The sequence below is a fragment of the Mchenga conophoros genome, linkage group LG8 (genome assembly GCF_057382185.1).
Source record: "Mchenga conophoros isolate Kocher_MC1m ecotype Shallow Benthic linkage group LG8, M_conophoros_male_GT1.1, whole genome shotgun sequence".
In the NCBI taxonomy this organism is placed as follows: domain Eukaryota; kingdom Metazoa; phylum Chordata; class Actinopteri; order Cichliformes; family Cichlidae; genus Mchenga; species Mchenga conophoros.
In genome coordinates, this window is record NC_140533.1 from 19,622,719 (window position 1) to 19,641,014 (window position 18,296).

Sequence of the window (18,296 nt, forward strand, 5' to 3'; positions counted from 1 at the left end):
CAGAGGACTTACGTCTAAGGACGGCTCAGGCATGTCTGACCCTGCTTGGCTGTCCAAACTGCTGGAGGGGTTGAAGGCCAGGTCGCTGTGAGGGTGGTTGTTGGGGCCGGGCTGCTGTTGTTGTTGCTGTTGTTGCTGCTGTTGTTGAGGAGGTGGAGCTTGTCGTGAGGGCTGAGGAGGCCCGCTGTGGTGTAGCTGCTGCCCTGATTGGCTCCCAGGGTGTGGAGACGCGTGTAAACTCTGCTGCAGTGGACCATGCGGTTGGTCATTGCCAACAGAATGAGGTATCTGTAGAGAAAGAGAGGGGGAATAATTCAGAATAGCCATATACGTCTTTCAACCTGTTTCATTTTGTGACTGCTAACAACCTCCAACAAACACTTTAAATATAAAGCTAAAGCCATAATTTGGCTAGCTCAGCTAGCTTGGCTAAATTTATGAATATGTAAGTTATATGGAAGTGGAGCCAATTATTGGTAAGTTTAGTTATTCTGACTCAAGTTGCATATTTAATTTAGCTGTAGCCAGTAACTGTTTTTTATGCTAAGCTATGCTAACTGGTTGCTGCCAGTATTTTCCCACTTTTATAGTTAGTCTATATACAAAGTAAAGCAAAAAGTATACATTATGTAACAAAATATGACAGAGTCAGTATATTAGGAATTGTTGGTAAACTCACTGTGTCAGGCATATTGTGGGACAGTGGCTTGTCTTGTGCCATCAGGTTGTTGGGCATGTCAGGTGGGTGAGACAGCTGGGGACCATGCATGAAGTCATTCATTGACGTACCACCAGGGGTCCCGTGAGGGAAATCAAAGTTCCCATGGCTCTGGTAACTGTTGCCTAGACACAGACAGAATATGTTTAAAATTTTTTGTTGTTGCTCTGCTTTGTTTGCATAATTCTGGGTGCTACTGTACTTTTTGTACGTTTGAGCTACCTTGGCTTCCGTATTCGCTGTTATTGCCTCCTTGCCCAGAAGGAAGCGATGGGTATGGTGAGGGTCCGGGGCCAAGCTGAGCTATCATCTCCATCACATTAGGCATGATCATCTGGCTGGGACTCATCGTCTTAAACCTCTTTGCCAGTGGTCCATCTGGATCTTCTTTTATGTGAATTTCTGATTTTATAGCCACCGGCCGCCAACTACACGTCGGGTCAATTGTCACTTCCTCAAACTCAGAGCTGATAAAATGTAGATGAAATCAAATAGTTAAGTTAAAAGAAAAATACATATGCATATAAGATTGCACTGATGTTCCTATTTCTGCTTACTTTTGAATAGCATTCAGGATTCCCCACATGTACTGGTCCACCTCGAGTCCTTCTAACAACGCAGTTTTACTGAGGAAAAAAGAGAAATAGTATTTAAGAAAAAGTCATCTAAATAAGGCAAGTGCATGTACTCCTTAGCATTTTAACTCCTTAGACATACTTGCATACAGGACATCGCCATGTTCCCCGCTCACAGTTCAGTTGTAAATATGATTCCAAATCAAAACACTGCAAGAACAAGAAAATAGATTTTTTGAATGTATATTTCTATTTGTTTGTCACTTTTACTGTGATGGTGTATCCTTGAAGTCTTACCTGAACATGTTTGCAGTCATGCCCTCTTGCTGGAAGCTGTATTCGCCGGAAGGTGATTGGACATTTGAGCGAAACCTTGATGGCTGTCTGCTCCACGCCATCCTCCCCGTTTAATGTGGTATTGCCCGACGACGCTGCCACGCTACTGAAGTTCCTCTTTACTGTGAGGCAGGAGAAGAAACACAGTGAGTAAACAAGTACAGAGCAATGAGGACATAAGGGTGCAAAATGAATGTGAATACCTTTGGTGATGCAGTGCTCTGCAGGCAGAAGCCTCTTCTTCAGTAAGCCTTGGAGGACAGAGCGAACTGAGGGCCGATGGACCAGTTGTAGCACAAACAAGTGCGACTGGGGGGAAAAAACATCTAAGTGACTATCAAAGACATTCTCCTAAGGTGTATCTGTTTTATCCATTCTTTACTGTTTGATCAGTTGTGGAAAAAAAAAAGGAGACATGACAGATCCCTTTTGTTATTTTCTTTCTTTTAGCATTAAATATCATCTGATGGGAAACATTTTGCATTTGACTTGAGTGGATTTGTATGAACCTGTTTATTTTTTTCATTAGCTCTGGAAATGTGTGTACTCACACAGCAGCAGGCAGTGACTGTGATCTGGATCGTGTTCCTTCCAGGCTGGCATACATGTTTCAAGTGCAGGGGTTTGTGGGAGGTCTTGTTGTCTCCCCGCTCGATTGTGAGCGGCGTGGCGTTGACGCTGACTTGGACAGATGCCGGCCAGTTCGTGTTCATCTGACGGTCTTCGTGGTGGTAGCACTTAAACTGCAGCTCCAGGTCCGACCTGCACAGATAAAATATAAAGCGGTTACGGTTATGGAGGGTTACTGTATGCAATACATGAGTTAGAATAACGGGAATTCATTCTCACACATTAACAGGGAAATTTTTTGAGGTAATATATAACATTAATTGGATGCTAAACCTAGGATATAATCTCAGCTTGGCAGCAGGAGAAATCCTCATATCAGGACTCTTGACTTGAATTGACTTTTACTTAAGATAGTGATGAAGGAAATTGCAATACTCCAGAAAATTCTGAAAATTAATGCCTTAATGATCCTTACTTGTCACGTTCCTGGGAAAAGGGTTGTTTTTTTTTTTAATCTAATGTTCTTGGCCACTAATGAAAATCAATAAGAGAATATTTACAGCCTAAAAGACCCATATAACTGTTAAAGTGGATGGGGGAAAAAAGCAGTAGCACATAAATATGCGTTACCTCCACATGAGTGTCTGGTGTACAGAGGGCCGTAAATGGAAGACGTGGTTGCTGACAGCCAGGTTATGTTCTAGCCTGAAGGGCTCTAGGACTACTCCATCCCGCACTGGGAACGTCAGACGCAGTTCCTCGTTGTGGCTTGCTGTTTTTGGAGATAAGAACCAACCTTAAATCACAGACTTAAAAAAAAGTTTAAAACGCTTGAACTTACTGTTCATTGATTAATTACTGACCTGGTGGGGGAGGGAGTGCGGTGATATTTGGTTTAATGTCAGGAGGAAAGGGTGGCTTCACATCCTGGTTTGGCGACAGGTACGGCGGGATGTTACTTCCTGGTGTCATTGGAGGAGTAGGGTTCCCTGGCACAGGCGAGTGAGGGTAGTTCCCCACTGGCCTTGGAGGCTATATAAAACACAAATTGAGTTGTAAATCAACTACTTAAATCACTAAAGAGTACATTCAAGTATAATGTAATTTTAAATTTTAATAAACTGGTACCAAAGTAGACTTACCCCATTCATATTTCCCTGGTTGTACTGATATCCACTCCCAGAGAAGTTATTTGTTTGGCCATTGAAAGGTGGCTCTTGCTGTGATTTTAATTAAACAAATAATTTGTCAAATTTACACCATTATTAGCTAAAAAAAATGTCAGTGAGACTTTGATAAAACTGCATATACAATATGAAATACACCATCACATTTTTATTGAATAGCTTTAACACTGCACCTTATAGTACTGGCCTATGGCACCACTGGGTGGTGGGTATTGGCCTTGCAGCTGCTGTCCTGGCATCCTCGGGCCAGGGTAGTTGGGGGATGGCAGCGGCCTGGAGGCATTTGGTGTGGGATATTGGCCCTGCTGGTTAGGGAACTGGTTGTTTGGTCCATACTGCTGCCCACCATAGTTTGGCTGTGGAATCAGTGACCGGGACATACATTCAGCATATAGCAACGGAGCTACATATTTAAGGTGACACTGTTGAATCCACTCACCTCCCCTGGGTACGGTCTTTTTATGCCTTGCATACCCATGCCCTGAGCCCGAGGACCTGCATAGCCTTGCTGAGGCATTCTTTGACCGTGTGCCCCAAAAGGCCCCATGCCTTGGCCCCTGGGTTGGTTCATTCCCATTGGAGGCCCGCTCATGTTGGATGCATTCATGCCTGTGCCCATGTTTCCAGGAAGGGATGGAGGGCCGCGGGGTCCTGGCTGGTTCATGAACTGACTGTTGTATGCCTGATTTGGCCCCATCTGGAAAGAGGAACTCATCTGAAAGACAAAAAGAATTTGATCAACCACCTCAGACTTGACTGTCAATATTACGCAGTTTCTGTTGAATCAAAAGATTTTATAGATAACAAACAAACAAACAAAAAAACTCCACCAGAAAGAAACAAAATGGTATCAACATCTGAGAAACAGTTTGTTTGCTTCTGTTGCAAATAAATGTGGTACTCCAGCTTGCTATTGTTAGCATTAAAGGGATAGAGCCAAAAGTCAAAGTTGATGAATTCTAAGTACCGTAGTCTCACACGTGCACAAAAGGCAACAGTTTATGCTATCAGTTTGTGCGTCATCCTACCGGTCCATATTGGTTCATGTCCTTATTCTGGGTTTCCTGCAGGGCAGCTACAGTTGCTGTTGCAGTGGCAGTTGCGGTGGCAGCAGCAGCAGCAACTGCAGCTGCGGCGGCAGCAGCGGCAGGCTGGGTGAAGTCAGAGGGAGGACGGGAGTGCGGAGGGATGCCCATTCCACCGGGTCCAGGATTCGGCCCTCCAGGGTAACTATAAGAATAAGCAAAAAGATATTAAAGAAGTTCTAGAGAAGAGAATTAATTAAAGTAATTGTCTGAATTAGTTCTTTAAGCATTTTTAATCACTCCAGTGACCATCAGCAATCCATCTACTGGTTACTTACTTGCCACCAAAGCCTCCTCCTCCAGGGTAGTTGGGTCGACCGTACATCCCCTGCTGCATATAGGCCGGGTTTGAGTTGCCTTTGTTGGGGAACTGCTGCTGCGGACCGGGGAACTGAGGAGAGTTCATACCTGGAGTGTTACCAGACATACCCGAGGCCATAGGGTTACCACCAGGGTTCATAGGATTGTTACTGTTGGCCATGGGATTCCCCAACACCTGTTACACATTAGGAATAGAGGGAAAAACACATGTAAATGTTTCACTGATTTCAGATGAGGTTCAATTCAGAATACCACTGCCAAATACACAAATCTGCAGGTGGTATTATTACAGCTATTAAATATAAAGACTTGGAACAGGCACATTTTTACTCTCAAGCAAAAAGGGGATCTCACCTGGCTCTGGGAAGTGTTGGTCACACCCCACACAGTGGTCACCACAGACACTGAACCAGGAGGCTGGTTGGTGTTTTGCTGCCAGGGAACTGAGTCATAGGGAAAAGACCCATCTCTGCAGGGAATAGAAAACACATTTCACTTAAGCAAAACAAAATGGTTTGCCAAGCAGCACAAGTATTTACAGTATAGTTCTAGTAAGTATGTTTGCAACTGCTGAAAGACAGGAAAAGGCAAGTTATGTGGTTAAGCTTAAAAAAATATGAATGCGTCTTTTTCTTCTTCTTCTTGAAAGGCAAATGGTTGAGTTACTGTTTGCCACTATTGACTGTGCTAAATGCAGTTTGTCTGGCAGTTTGTCTAGCCACTGATCCATAAGGAACAACGGGCCTCACACAGAGAGGAAGGGCTTTCCCCAAGGGCCCAGTCTGTCTGTTCGCATACCCAACACACACAAACACATCTCACACACAAGCCAAAAAGCACAGCAGTGAACACTGACCCATGTGAGAGGCTGGGCTTCATGGAACTCATGGGGGGCTGCATGGGCACTTTTCCTGGAGGCTCGTTCTGCCTGTTCTTCTGGTGACGGAGGAGGAGGAGGCGTCCAAGCTCCTCACACCACGAGGAGAGGAGGGCTGGAAAGAGAGCAGAGTACATAAGTACTATTGGAGACCTGTTAGAAATAACTACAGAGGTACCACCCTACTATTGCAAGCACTTAAGAACAAAAAAAGCAAAACACTTCTGAGCAAAAGTTCATGTTAAAAATCCAAAAAGCAATGGCCTGACTGGAAAAAAGTGCACAAAAATAAATATGCATTGTACCCTATGGCACAACTGTGGAGCTATATTCTGTGCAAGGTACCTGCAAAATGGAACAAGCAAACAGTATGTAACAGTGCAACAACATTAAACACAAAGACATCCTATCATTCATGAGATGTGAAAAACAATGTTTGCTCAAGAGTGATATGTTTACAGGTTGTTATGATTTATTTATTTAGTAAATAAATTATTTATTTCAAAATTAGGGCGGTTTATTTTCTGGCACTTGTAGTTAGTGAATAAGCATATTTCATGTGAGGGAAAACAGGAGTGTTTGGGGGAAATGCACTAAACAGCTTATATTCATACCTCACACAAGTGCACACTGGGGCCATTGATTTATATCAACTGTGCTTATATTTACGCTAATACTCACATAACCACACCTAAATGTCATTGCATAAATAGCCATGTGCGACCCACATGCACAGGCTCTGCTATTTAAAATATTTTTATCCTGTTACTTTTTGTTCAGTTTAATTTAGTTTGAAAAGTCTACCCGTGGACAGAAATTTCTAAATCACGATTGTGTTTGTTCTAAGAAATGTTGGAACATTTTAAGAGCCCAAAGCCTGTACCTTTAAGCTGCAATATAAAGGATCAGCCTAAATCCTGCATGCCACTGTAGCTCATGGCCACTAGGGTTCACTCTGGGCCTGCAAATGAATTCCAGTCCTTCCCTTCTCCCCACCTACCTACCACTTGGTTAGGTAGCTACCACAGAGTGCGTTTGATCGAATCATATGCTTTTCATCTGCAGTGCATGTGTTTGTACTGTGCCAACTACAAAAGACTCACTTTTCCCTTTTCTCTCCCTCTCACTTCCTCTGCCTCCTTCTAGCCTCTCTCTGTGGCTGTCTGAGGAGAAAGGGAATGTGGATTCAATCAAAGAGCAGGGCAGCCACCTCCTCTTATGATTCACAGCACTTCTAGGCTGAGTAAGGAGCGGGAGGGGTGGGTGAATCAGAGTGCTTGGTGATTTCAGCTGCGGTTCGCGCAAAAAAGCCACGTCAATATGACAGCAGAGTGTGCGCGCTGTCCTCGCAGGCAGATGCACCCTGCTGCCACATGCAAGGGTGGGCTGCCACATATTACACGCACACACACACACATACAGATGCAGACGCACAAGGGAGAAACAACCGAGATTAAAAATAAAGAAAATACAGAAGGCTGAATGAATCAGCGAGAGAGGAGACATCAGTCTAATGGGGCTGATAGGAAGGAGGAACAAACAAAAGCTTCTGACTCCCATCACAAACATGGCAACCCAGACATCTGACCACACATGGCTGCTTGCAAACCATACAAGCTTACCAGCACACTCAGACAAGGAAAGAAACAGCACGAGCTTATAATAACACACACACACACAGGCGTAAAATAAATAGGACACAAGATGTCCTCTGAGTGTGGCGAATTTTCCGAGGACAAAACTGAGTTTCTGCTTCGACACACAAACACACACCTTCTCCTCTCAGAGCACTGCACCCCAAAAGGCACCTCCTATCCTTTCATTTGAACACTGAGCACACCAGCCTCACTCTGTGTAAAGATGAGGGCTGGAATACAAAAGACATGTACAGATGGTGCCAGCAGTCTCCTTGCTTCTCCCTCTCCTCTCCCTCCCACTCCTTTAAAAGCAGCACGGGGCTCAGGCACAGAGGCAGCTGGGTTTTTCCTCTTTCCCACCCGCTCACGCTCCCTCTCTTTTTCTCTCCTCCTCCTCCCCCTCCTCTTCTTGGCAAGGCAGGTGCCAGGAGACAGGCTGTGCTGTTCCTCCAGAGAATTGATCTGACTTTACCACGGCTGTGCTTTAGTTGACGGAAAAGGCCGCTCAGGTGCACTTTCTGCTAAAAGCATCACGCTCAAAGGTAAAGGCGCAGATTCCTGAGTTACTTTTAATTTGATAAAAACCGGATCCAAGTGTGGCTAATAGGTTTACGGGTTTCACATCTATGTTAGTACGTCCTGCAGTGTTTTTAACAGCACCCTCCCTCTCCTCAGACCCCCTTCTGATGGAGAGAGTTTTCAATTCAAGGGCCTGGCGACCAGCCAGCATGTTACAGCTCAATTAGGTCCCATTATTCTCTTCCAACAAGGGGTAACTTGCACTTCTTCTATGTTGATAAACATGTCTCCACAATTTATCCCATAGCTGTGCCACTGTGGGGCCGTCTGGGTAAGCAGACAGCGTCCCTGTTTCACGCCGAGGCCGACATCAACAGCCGCAGGACATAAACAACAACCGTGTGGAACATAGCAGAAAGATGACAATACATCGGCTATCTGAGAGAAACAGGAAAAAAAAAAGAGAGAGAGAGAAAAGGAATCACAAGTGTTGCCACTTAAAGAATTATTCTACCCCATCATTAGATAAAGGGCTTATCTCTGCACAAAATTACCACCTCCACTAAGCACCAACCGGTTTAAAGGAGAAGCCCTGTCATTGACTCAGAGGATAAACTTCAGGTTTCAGATGACGGGAGGAGGAACAGCCAACTCGTTTCTCTTCAGTCGCTCCCTCCTACTCGTCCTACACCCAAACACGGCTCAGGACAGTGCAGATGAGGAACACAAAAGGATTACTGTTTCTCCTCTCCACTCCTCCCACAGACGGCCCTTCAATAGACTCATCTGTCTCTCTGAGAAGAGCCAAATCTGGAGATAATTGTCTCAGGTGTTGCACTTCCAAATCTCAAAGACCATTCTGGAGTGAATCAAACTGGCATTTTGTGCTAGAGAGCATCCTTCTGCCATGTTTACATTGGTCTCCCTGGCGGCAATGAGTCTCTGCCTTCCATAAGGAGACAAGGCTATCCTGTTTGCCTCGTAGATGGTCCCAGGGGCCCAGCTGAGTCTGAGCCGTATTGATATTCTGGTGCTCAGCTGCCCAGCCTGATGGTCAACCATGGCGAAGGGTGGTAAACGCATCTGCTGGGACTAGATGGGTGGTTCAGTGATTGGGTCTGCAGCTTCCAGCTTCACTTGCTGTCATAAAGCCCCAGGGAGACATGACAAATGACATGGACTGCATCCCTGACAGTTATTCAATGCTCTATCCAATGATAGCCTAATGCTCCCCCAACCTTCCATCCATGGCCCATGCAGACACGAGGCAGAGAGATAAACTGTGCTGATTAAACACTCTGATTTGGGCTCTGCCGTGCTCTCCCGAAAACAAAGAGCTTTTAATAAAAGGTCAGTTAACCCAGATTGCAACATTAATATTTTTGTCATTTGACTGCAAAGTTAGATGTTCATCTTTCGAGATATCTGTATGGAGGTTGATAGAATTTATTTTGTGCTGTTAAAAGATTCTTAAAATTTTGCTCATTTCTAAGAGTTTCATGTATCAGTTTGCTGTAGGCAACAAGGCAGCTATATAGGCATGTGTTAAAAAAATGACAGTGACTACCATATACTGTTATGTAGGCCAAGTGGCTGCACTGTAGTACCTTAACATGTGACTATCAGTGCTAGAGAGATCTCAATTAAAATTTCAATTGTAAGGTTGTGTGTAAAGTTATTTGCTTTTTGGGACATTAGCTTATTTTTAAGGTCTACTTTCTTTCTGCACTAACAAGGTAATTAAACAAAATATTCTAACACAGTTAAACCAATAAAGGTCGGTTAGCTTGCTGCTAACCAAGCTAGCCAGCATTACCTTCTAATCTCAGTTTAGTAAACCGTATTGATTTTACACAGTACATGTGCACGTGCAGTCCTTTTACACCACAAGGCATTTTCCCATTCACACACGTGTATACAGCACATTATTCTATGCATCAGAAGCAATTTGGAGTCCAGCAGCTTACTCAAGGACACACTGACATGCAGACTGGAGGATTCAGACATTGAAACGTCATCTTTCCACTTGCACAGCTGCCCCACTGTAGCCACCACAGTGGTGATGCCCATGCCCAACATACCATGGACTCATCTATAAATACAACACAGACCAATCAATTTACAAAATCTGGAAATAAACTCGGCAGATGTTCCTGTGTCAATATCATTCATCCAGTAAAATCATCCCCAACGCAAAGCTTCTGCCCGCCAGACAGTACCAACTTACCAACTGTCACTCATATTACAAAGTAAGTCAAAGTATGCAAAAACAAATACCGTGATGAATAATAATATTAAATTAATAAGAACAAAATACATCTTTTTTTGCAGTTGCTACTGGATGGCAAAAACTTCCATGCAGACTTCATGTATGCTACAGACATTAACACTGTATGTCATTACACAGTGTATATTAGTGCTTTTAAGAAATTGTTAAAAAATAAAAAAATTGAGCACCATAATGATTAAGGACCATGTGCTACAAGGGAGAATATAACCTTAAACACATGAATAGCTGCTATTACAAAGGTCACCCCTACACTTGCTGCTGCCTCAAGAATAGTTTCCTCTACTCCTTTTCATTTTCTACCTCCCTCCTTTTCCTTCCATTATTGGCAGGGCACTGCAAGGGAGGCAGCAGGTAACGCAGATGCCAAGAGTTTCTATGATCCTCATCCGCACCCGTTCTCTGCCTCCCCCTCCCTCTGCTCTGTATGTAATAGACACCTGCTCCCTTGTCAACCCTGGAGTCCCACCTGGCATTGTCCCACATGGTTTGGTCACTAACTTCCCCACAAACGCACAGCACATATCCTGTCATCACGTCAGAGTCACATTATCGACAGTACTTCCTCGCTTATTCCCTTATTAGCCATAGGAGTGAAGTCCAATTTTCGCAGTAAACCTGTCGTAGAGAATCACGACCCCTAAATGGCTTGTTTGAAGACGTTTAGCCAGAAGGGCTGAAAGGAGAACAAAGACCATGAGCAAACTAACAAGAGCAGCTCTAGTGGGCTGCACTCTTTGGTTTCTGAGAGCGCTCTATTCACATTCGATTCCGCCCACCCTCCCTCCTCTGCCCAGAAAGGATTGAATGGACACAAGCCTCCTGCAGGCCAAAGTCAATTAAAAGAAGACAGAGTCTAGGGAGCCCCGGTATCCCTGGTTACTGAAAGCACCTAAGAAGCCATGCAAAACAACCACGTTTAGTTTTAGCCAAAGAATCCCTCACTTATGTGCCTCATGTAGGTTTCCCAGAACTATAAAACTCTGGGATTTTCTTCAACATATGTATGGAAAACTACATGAATAAGTAGTTGCTATGGCGTCGCTTATGAAGGCCCAGTCACCGCTGAGCTCTCCTGCGTAAACTGCAAGCTGCATCGTAAATCATCTCCCGCTCTGCCTGACATGCACACAGTAACCAAAGAGCCACGGATGCCAACCTGGCAGGCATCAGGTCTCTCTTTGTCTTCACACAGATGCCACGAATTATTCATTGATGCCAATTTGATAATGAAATGGAAGCGACATGTTCGTCATGCAGGCTTTTTCACCAGCAAGGCGAGTGTATAACAGGTTACGGACCTGTCACCCCACGACAGGCCAGAAGATTGCTACTTGTTCATCCATGTCTGGATAATTAGGTAGAAGCTCACAGGTGAAACACCTTAAACACATGGTGCACATTTCACTCCCTTAAACTGTTGACATTAGAGGCAAACTCGAAATGGGGGCTGTCAAATTAGTTTGAGATTTTAAATTTGGGTGGCTATGCAACATATTTGAGGGTTTTCATAAACCCGATGAGGTGGGGATGATGTATAAAGTAGGCACATGTTGGTATCATGGCTGCTACACGGCATCAAAGTTAAGGGGCGATTTCACATGACTGCTATGCATCTTTCATTGAAAGATGAAAGTTAGTGTTAGCAATGCAAGATCAGCTTTGATGTGGATTGAAAGTATTAGTGCTAACAGCTATAAAACAGCATGTCTGTGTAGGCCAGACAACTGCCTCCTGTCTGTACCTCATCTTTTTTTTTTTTACATTATTCCCTCTGCCACTCTCCCTCTCGGTAATATTGGAGTCTTGTCAATGAGTACTTAGGCCCGTTGCCTCACGGGGAGCCAGACTTGCTGGCTAGGTTTTATGGCCCATTTCAGAGCTGCCCTGGCTTAAATACAGCCTCCTGCTGGCCACATGGCCACAATGTCGTGCCATGTCCATCCGGCGAAGTGAAGAGGGGGGGACGCTTGGACTCCCGCCAAAAAGGTTTTACTGAGGCCACAAGCATATGTGGCCATGTGGAGGCAGGAAGACAAGGAGGTTGCTGTTTTAACATCCTGTGTTCCTTAATGTCGCACCAATGGTGCTGTAGTACATTTAAAAAAATAAAGTTTATAATAAAATATCCAGCTAACCTCTTTGACATGCAAATTTATCTATCTATATAGAAAATGCAGGAAATTTAAAACATGTATCTTCAAAATAATAGCAGTGCTCTCAGATTTCAGATAAGGATTTTCAGATAGGATTATGATTTAGGACTAACCGGATGCCAACTGGAACAAGATACAATATATGCCACAATCTCCAGATGATTAATGCAGATCTCATCAGTGGGACTGTCATTTCTTGGTCATGGTAACACAGAAACCAACCCTTGCCTAAGCAGGGCAGTGTTTTAAAAGATAATCTCCTTTGGCACATGCAACAAATCTCTTCCATTTAAAACAGGGCACGCCATTCAGTGTCTCTTTTAAGCATGAAGGTGGAAATCTAGCATTGCACCCCCTGCTGAGGATTAGTACTCTATGCATTAAAGCCAAACATCTCCCCAGCGTCAGTGTTTAGTCTGTTAAAATATACATTAAGCTGATTGGCAGCAAAACTCCTTCCAAACCTACATCTTTATGTCTTAATGTGGGAGTTAAGGTCTGCCTGAGGTCAAGTTTCATAGCTTTTTTGAAAAACTGTTCTTAAGATCTGTCACAACTAAAAACGTGGACATTTTTTTTAAATTAATCTTGTGCTATAAAAATCAACATTTTGTTAAAGTCACACTTGCATTGCATGGCTCCTTAGCCAGAAACGAATAATCAGGACTGGATTATCACACAGTTATAATGCTGTAATTTTATTCTATTGTATTGTGCTGTGTGAATAAGTTAACTAAACTGAAGTCTCAAGACATGCTAACTATACCGAAATTGGTGGAAATCAAAGGAAATATGCAGAAGAAAGAAAAGTAAAACAGCAAATATGTTTATATTACTTCTAGTTAAAGTAATTACAATTTGAAAACAAGTAAGACCCAGCAAATGATGGAAATCCTCTTTATTCGATGAAACGCATTTCACTGACTAAAAATGGCCAATATACCAACAGAGTGTTGATCTAACTGTAGAGTTCTCCAACCAGATTATCAGTTGAGCAGACCTGCAGAGAAGCAGCTTACAGGGGCCAGACTGTTTCCCCAAGCAACAGGCTGCTATTAACAAAGGCCCAGCCTTAAGCCCTTGTCTACAATGATACTAATTAGCAATGGAGCAGATGTGCCTGGAGTTGTGCCCACCTCAGGGTGCTGGGCATGGCCGGCAGTGTCGCGACTGCATTCGCTGGTGGCTGATTCACCTGTGACCTTTACACAGTAGGCCTGGGGTCAAAGCTTCTTTATAAATACAGTAGAAGCTGACACTAGTGGAACCTGGGTCTGGTCTTGGCACCCCTCTAGGCTCATTAGAGACTTCCATATGTGCAACAGATCAGGATTTGAATAAAAAGCCCCCTCGTGATAAACATTCAAGCCAAACGGAAACAATGAAACTCAAACCTGATCCAAGCCGACATTATTCTGACACTGAGTGCTTCTTGGTCTTTGATGATTTTTTAAAATATTATACAGTGCTGTCCTGAGCCACCCCTTATTTCTTTATATTTTGCTAGCAAAATGCAAAATGGGTCCTGTGATTTACCGACACATTTACATATACATGGAAATAGAGTACACAGGGCAATTCTAACAAGCTTGTAAGTCAATATTTGGTATGGCCACCTTTATTCTTTAACACAGCCTCTTATGCAAGCTTCCTTATAATTTCTCTGGGAAGTCTTCTGACAATTTTTGGCGTTCTGACAGTGGGCTGTCAGAACTCTTAATGTTAATTAAGAGTGTGAGCAGGCTTCTCCCATACAGTCATTCTGTCGCTGCTATTGATTGGCTATGTTGCTGCTATTGCTACTGACTGTGTCCCGTCCAATATCTTGGCAGATGTGCTGTGCAATTGCCATCCCTATCTTTAATGACCATGGCCCTTCCACCCTTATTTATTATATTATATTATGATGCCCTTGTATACACCCCCACAATGTTTCCTGTAACTTCTACATAGTGGAGGGTTTTTTTGCACCTTTGTGGTCTTGTTATCTAATTTCGCTGTGCAGGCAACTGTACAATGACAATAAAAAAAGTTCAAGGTCAAGTTCTAGTTTTCCAGGCTTTCTGAAGGATAATCCTGTAGCGCTTCTATGGATGTGGACTATCTTTTGTTGCATTCTCTGAGAAGATGATCGCAGGTTTAATACATTAATAGTGTGTGTGGGATCATTGTGATGCTGAAAAATGAAGCCAATTGGACACTTTCTATATGATATTTTATAGTATATAAAAAAATTTGATGCTACTTTTCTGCATCAGTTTTGACAAGAGCTCCAAAACCACTGACTGAAATGCAGCCCCAAACATGACAGAGCATCTACCATGCTTTACATATGGCTCTAGGCACTCACTTTTTACCTCTCCTTAGACCTCCTCAGTACATATCGAGGAAAATTTGAACCAAAAATTTCAAATCTGGATTCATTATTACATAAAACCTGTTGCCACTGATTTTCAGTCCAGTTCTTATGTAATTTGGCCTCCTTTCCTTAAGAATGACCTCTTGGTAGCTACCCTTCCACAAAGACTATTTCTGATGAGATTTTGGTGAACTGTAGATGGATCAACTGAAGTGCCAGATGCATCTCTCAGGTTCTGTGTCTGGTCTTTGCTGGATTTTTCCCTATTTCTTAAGGACATGACTTTCAGATACTGTTCACCTGCTGCAGATTTGTAGCCGTGCCACTTCTTCCTTTGCCCTTCATTTATCCAGTTTCCTCAAACTTTTTAAGGACGCACTGCACACCATGTCAAATTTTTGGGTAATAGGTCTTTAGGAATCAGCTTGTTGATGCCAAAATACTTCTTTATGTCTATCAAACAGTTTTCTTTACATTCAACTAAAGAAATGGCAACAAATTACGTGTTCTGTGACAGGCTGATAGTAAGAAAGTGCTTAAAATACAGTTCAAAATGTTTTTTTTTTTAGTTGACTGTTATTTTTAGACACAAGCGTTGAGTTAGGTGTTTTTTTCATGTTTGAACAGTTAGGCCAGTGGTGTGTTTTACCAAAGAAAAAACATTCCTTTGAAAATAGTCAGGTACAGGGACTGGACTGAAAAGGAATGACAGAACAATAAAAAGTCCAAATGAAAAATCAAAAGACCTTCAGAAAGCCTGTAAAACTACTTTAAAAAACCTTTTAAAATCACTTACAAGAAAGTCTGACTCCTTGGAAACAAAATATAAAGAAATGACGGGTAGTTCAAGAGCAGTATTGTACAATTGACTGATAGTGTGGAATTTTAAACTAGATTCCTGCAACAATTTTATCATCTTTTTTCATCTATCCTATTCTATACAGTCCATTTATTTCACAAAGTGTATTTTGTATTACTATTTTCACATCCTCTACTCATATCCATTTTACTATTATCTATATATAAAACGTCAGTATGCTTGTTTCCGATCGATAAAGTTTCATTGCATAAGTCTGAGGTACGTGCAGCTTACCCAAGTCTTACTAACTTGTTTACAAAAGTGGGTATGGAGAGGTATAATGACTTCAGGAACAGCTGATTATGGTTTGGACAAAAAGCCGAGAACATAAACATGAACTGTGACACAAGCAAGATGGCAATACATGTGCGACATGCTTCATACTGTAAAACTCAGACAGACAACACAACAGCAGCTACAACATGAGTATGTTTGCTTGGACTGAGCCAATGGGTTTCTGTGCACCACTTTAATATATGGCAAGTACCTGAGTCAGACTGACATCTCCTGCAGCAGCTGGTTTCTGTAGGGTTCAAATTTTACAATTTACTTCACAAAATATTCATTATATGACACACATTTGATTGTGAATTGCTCCCCTTTACAAACAAAAACACACGTCAGTGACCAGATGGTAAAATATATCTTGTACGCCACTGACTACCTGAGAATCAGCTATGACTGAAAATACTACTATAAGCAAAATTATGGACATTTCTTACTGTTACGTCATGTCATTCCCACCTGAATAAGACATTTCCCTAATTTCTTCAGTACATGAAGATGAAGTGCTTTCCACCTTCGCACAACTCCCTAAAAAAGGACCAAATGTATGATTACTCGGGGGAACTAATCAAAAATTAAGATAAAATTAGCTGCTGCAGTCTGCTCTCAGTTGGTCTTGTTTGTTCTGTCAGATAAAGAACAGCAAGTAGGCGGAGGCCCTCGTGTCCCGCTTTGACATGAGGAGGAGAATCCACCCACAGTAACACCTGGCAACTACATGCAAATTTAAAACTAAGATTATCTATATTTTCAGGTGCGGATCACACCATGAAATAAGCTTTGGTTTTCTAAAACAGTACAAAAAAAGTCTAATTATTTTCATAAGAGGCCCAGTGTTTTCCTTCAGCAGCACTTATAATATCACAAACTGTATAAACCACTACAAAACTTGAGACTCTTTTCCTCATTCTTTCTTCAGTCACAGTTTAACATCTGTTATTTGGAAGATTCAATATCAAATGCGATCAAAGTCCCATTTGAGGTTTCACAATATAACGAGAAGTGTAAACACACTACAGCCTATAATTACCTACAGTGCATTTTCTTTGATTAAAGTAAAGCAACAAAGGGCCCTGCACTTTCCACGAGTATACAAATGGCATCAGCAATCGGCATGCTCCAGCGTGCTGTTATTTTGATTTGGAACTCGAAAAACTTCAAAGAAAAAAGTCCAAAAGTGCAATTTCACAACTTGGTGTGAACCCCCCCCCCCCCCAAACATGTTCAATACAAAGAACAAGAGATTCATTGAAGGTGACAAAGCAACAGTTATGAACAGTTGGAAGTGTGGATGCCTAGTTTTTGTCTTACCATGTTGGTAATTGTCCCAAAGACACATTTTTAGCAAAGAATTACTTGAATAATTGCCCAAATGCTGTACTGACTGACTGACTTTGCTGCACTGCTAAACAAAAACCCTCTCAGTGGAGAGAAAGCCAACAATAAACAACCAAAATTCTGGAGACCGAAGTGTTCGATTGGCGTCAGTGGGAGAAAATAATTACACCTGACTCTTAATCGTAACAAAAACTTCATTTTGCAGTTTGTGCTAAATACACGGCGTTGGGTTTGACAGGTGACACAGAAAATAAATATAGTACAGGACACCACTTAATCACCACATTAATAGATATGTAATTTTATATTAGATTGTATTATTTTATTAATTTAAATCACAACAGCTGTCTCATGCTTTATATTGTAAGTTATGATCCTACAATAATGACACCAAGAACCCTTCAGTGCCTGATACTGGATAATGGGAAATCTGCAATACCCACAATAGTGCTTTTACTGGTATCTCACTTGAGTCGCTGCAGTCAGATTTTTAAACTGAAACCTGTTGCTCCCGTTTAAACTCTTGGACCGTGACAGAACAGTGAACTGAACCCAGTGAATTCCTTCATGTGCCTCAGCAGTGAGCCTGGCTGGTTGCACTGTGTGGCACTGAGGGGAGTGGGTGTGATAAACTGCCAAGAGTCTCGTGGAAAAACGCTGCCTCAAGTAGGTCAGAGCAACTCAGAGAGAGATAATCAAGGCCATTTTGACCCCCTCTGTGTGAGCTGTAAGTGGGTCAAATGCAGCAGTCAGCTGTTGCAACTCTATCACGCGGGGCGCTGCGAGGCACTCGTCATACTGTCAAAGCCCATTCCGTTAGTTTAAGACATGGCAGGGTGCCTGCTTGCACCCACCAATGCAGGAGTCAGCCTTCTATCTGCCCCCTAGGGGTGAAATAATGTGAAGTTCCTGTGAGTAGCAGCAGCAGCAACAGCAGTGGCAGCAGATCCACCTTCCCTCTTGTCACTGAGTACACCCTCTACAAACACAGCAGTCTTTATCTGTTGTCTCCTCCTTTTGACAGCTCACAGCTTTGCAGCCCGGTCCTCTTCGCTGTGGCAAAGACTCTTCCTCAGTCTCCTCTCCATGTCTAAAATGCCACCCACATTTCTACCAGACTAACTCCAGCAATGTCCCTGCTTATTTCTCACTCTTCATTGAACAGAAAAAAAGGGAACTCATGTGTC

At 42.7% G+C, this 18,296-nt stretch overlaps 1 protein-coding gene across 5 annotated transcripts in view; it reads right to left on the reverse strand.

Annotated features, from left to right (window-relative positions):
• The window catches only part of LOC146568627 (zinc finger MIZ domain-containing protein 1-like), a 109,977-nt gene that overhangs the window by 3,636 nt on the left and 88,045 nt on the right, over positions 1 to 18,296 (reverse strand). For 3 of the 5 annotated variants that reach the window (XM_085284786.1, XM_085284787.1, XM_085284789.1), the window contains 18 exons: positions 15,974 to 16,009; positions 5,649 to 5,784; positions 5,147 to 5,261; positions 4,750 to 4,967; positions 4,415 to 4,616; positions 3,826 to 4,101; positions 3,560 to 3,742; positions 3,342 to 3,419; positions 3,063 to 3,231; positions 2,830 to 2,971; positions 2,181 to 2,391; positions 1,833 to 1,938; positions 1,591 to 1,751; positions 1,436 to 1,503; positions 1,276 to 1,344; positions 941 to 1,185; positions 680 to 843; positions 13 to 288 (listed from right to left, as the gene is read on the reverse strand). In XM_085284786.1, coding sequence (XP_085140912.1) covers positions 13 to 288; positions 680 to 843; positions 941 to 1,185; positions 1,276 to 1,344; positions 1,436 to 1,503; positions 1,591 to 1,751; positions 1,833 to 1,938; positions 2,181 to 2,391; positions 2,830 to 2,971; positions 3,063 to 3,231; positions 3,342 to 3,419; positions 3,560 to 3,742; positions 3,826 to 4,101; positions 4,415 to 4,616; positions 4,750 to 4,967; positions 5,147 to 5,261; positions 5,649 to 5,784; positions 15,974 to 16,009 — 2,855 coding nt within the window. The remainder of the gene's footprint in view (positions 1 to 12; positions 289 to 679; positions 844 to 940; positions 1,186 to 1,275; positions 1,345 to 1,435; positions 1,504 to 1,590; positions 1,752 to 1,832; positions 1,939 to 2,180; positions 2,392 to 2,829; positions 2,972 to 3,062; positions 3,232 to 3,341; positions 3,420 to 3,559; positions 3,743 to 3,825; positions 4,102 to 4,414; positions 4,617 to 4,749; positions 4,968 to 5,146; positions 5,262 to 5,648; positions 5,785 to 15,973; positions 16,010 to 18,296) is intronic. The other 2 variants (XM_085284788.1, XM_085284791.1) reach the window with 1 other exon arrangement.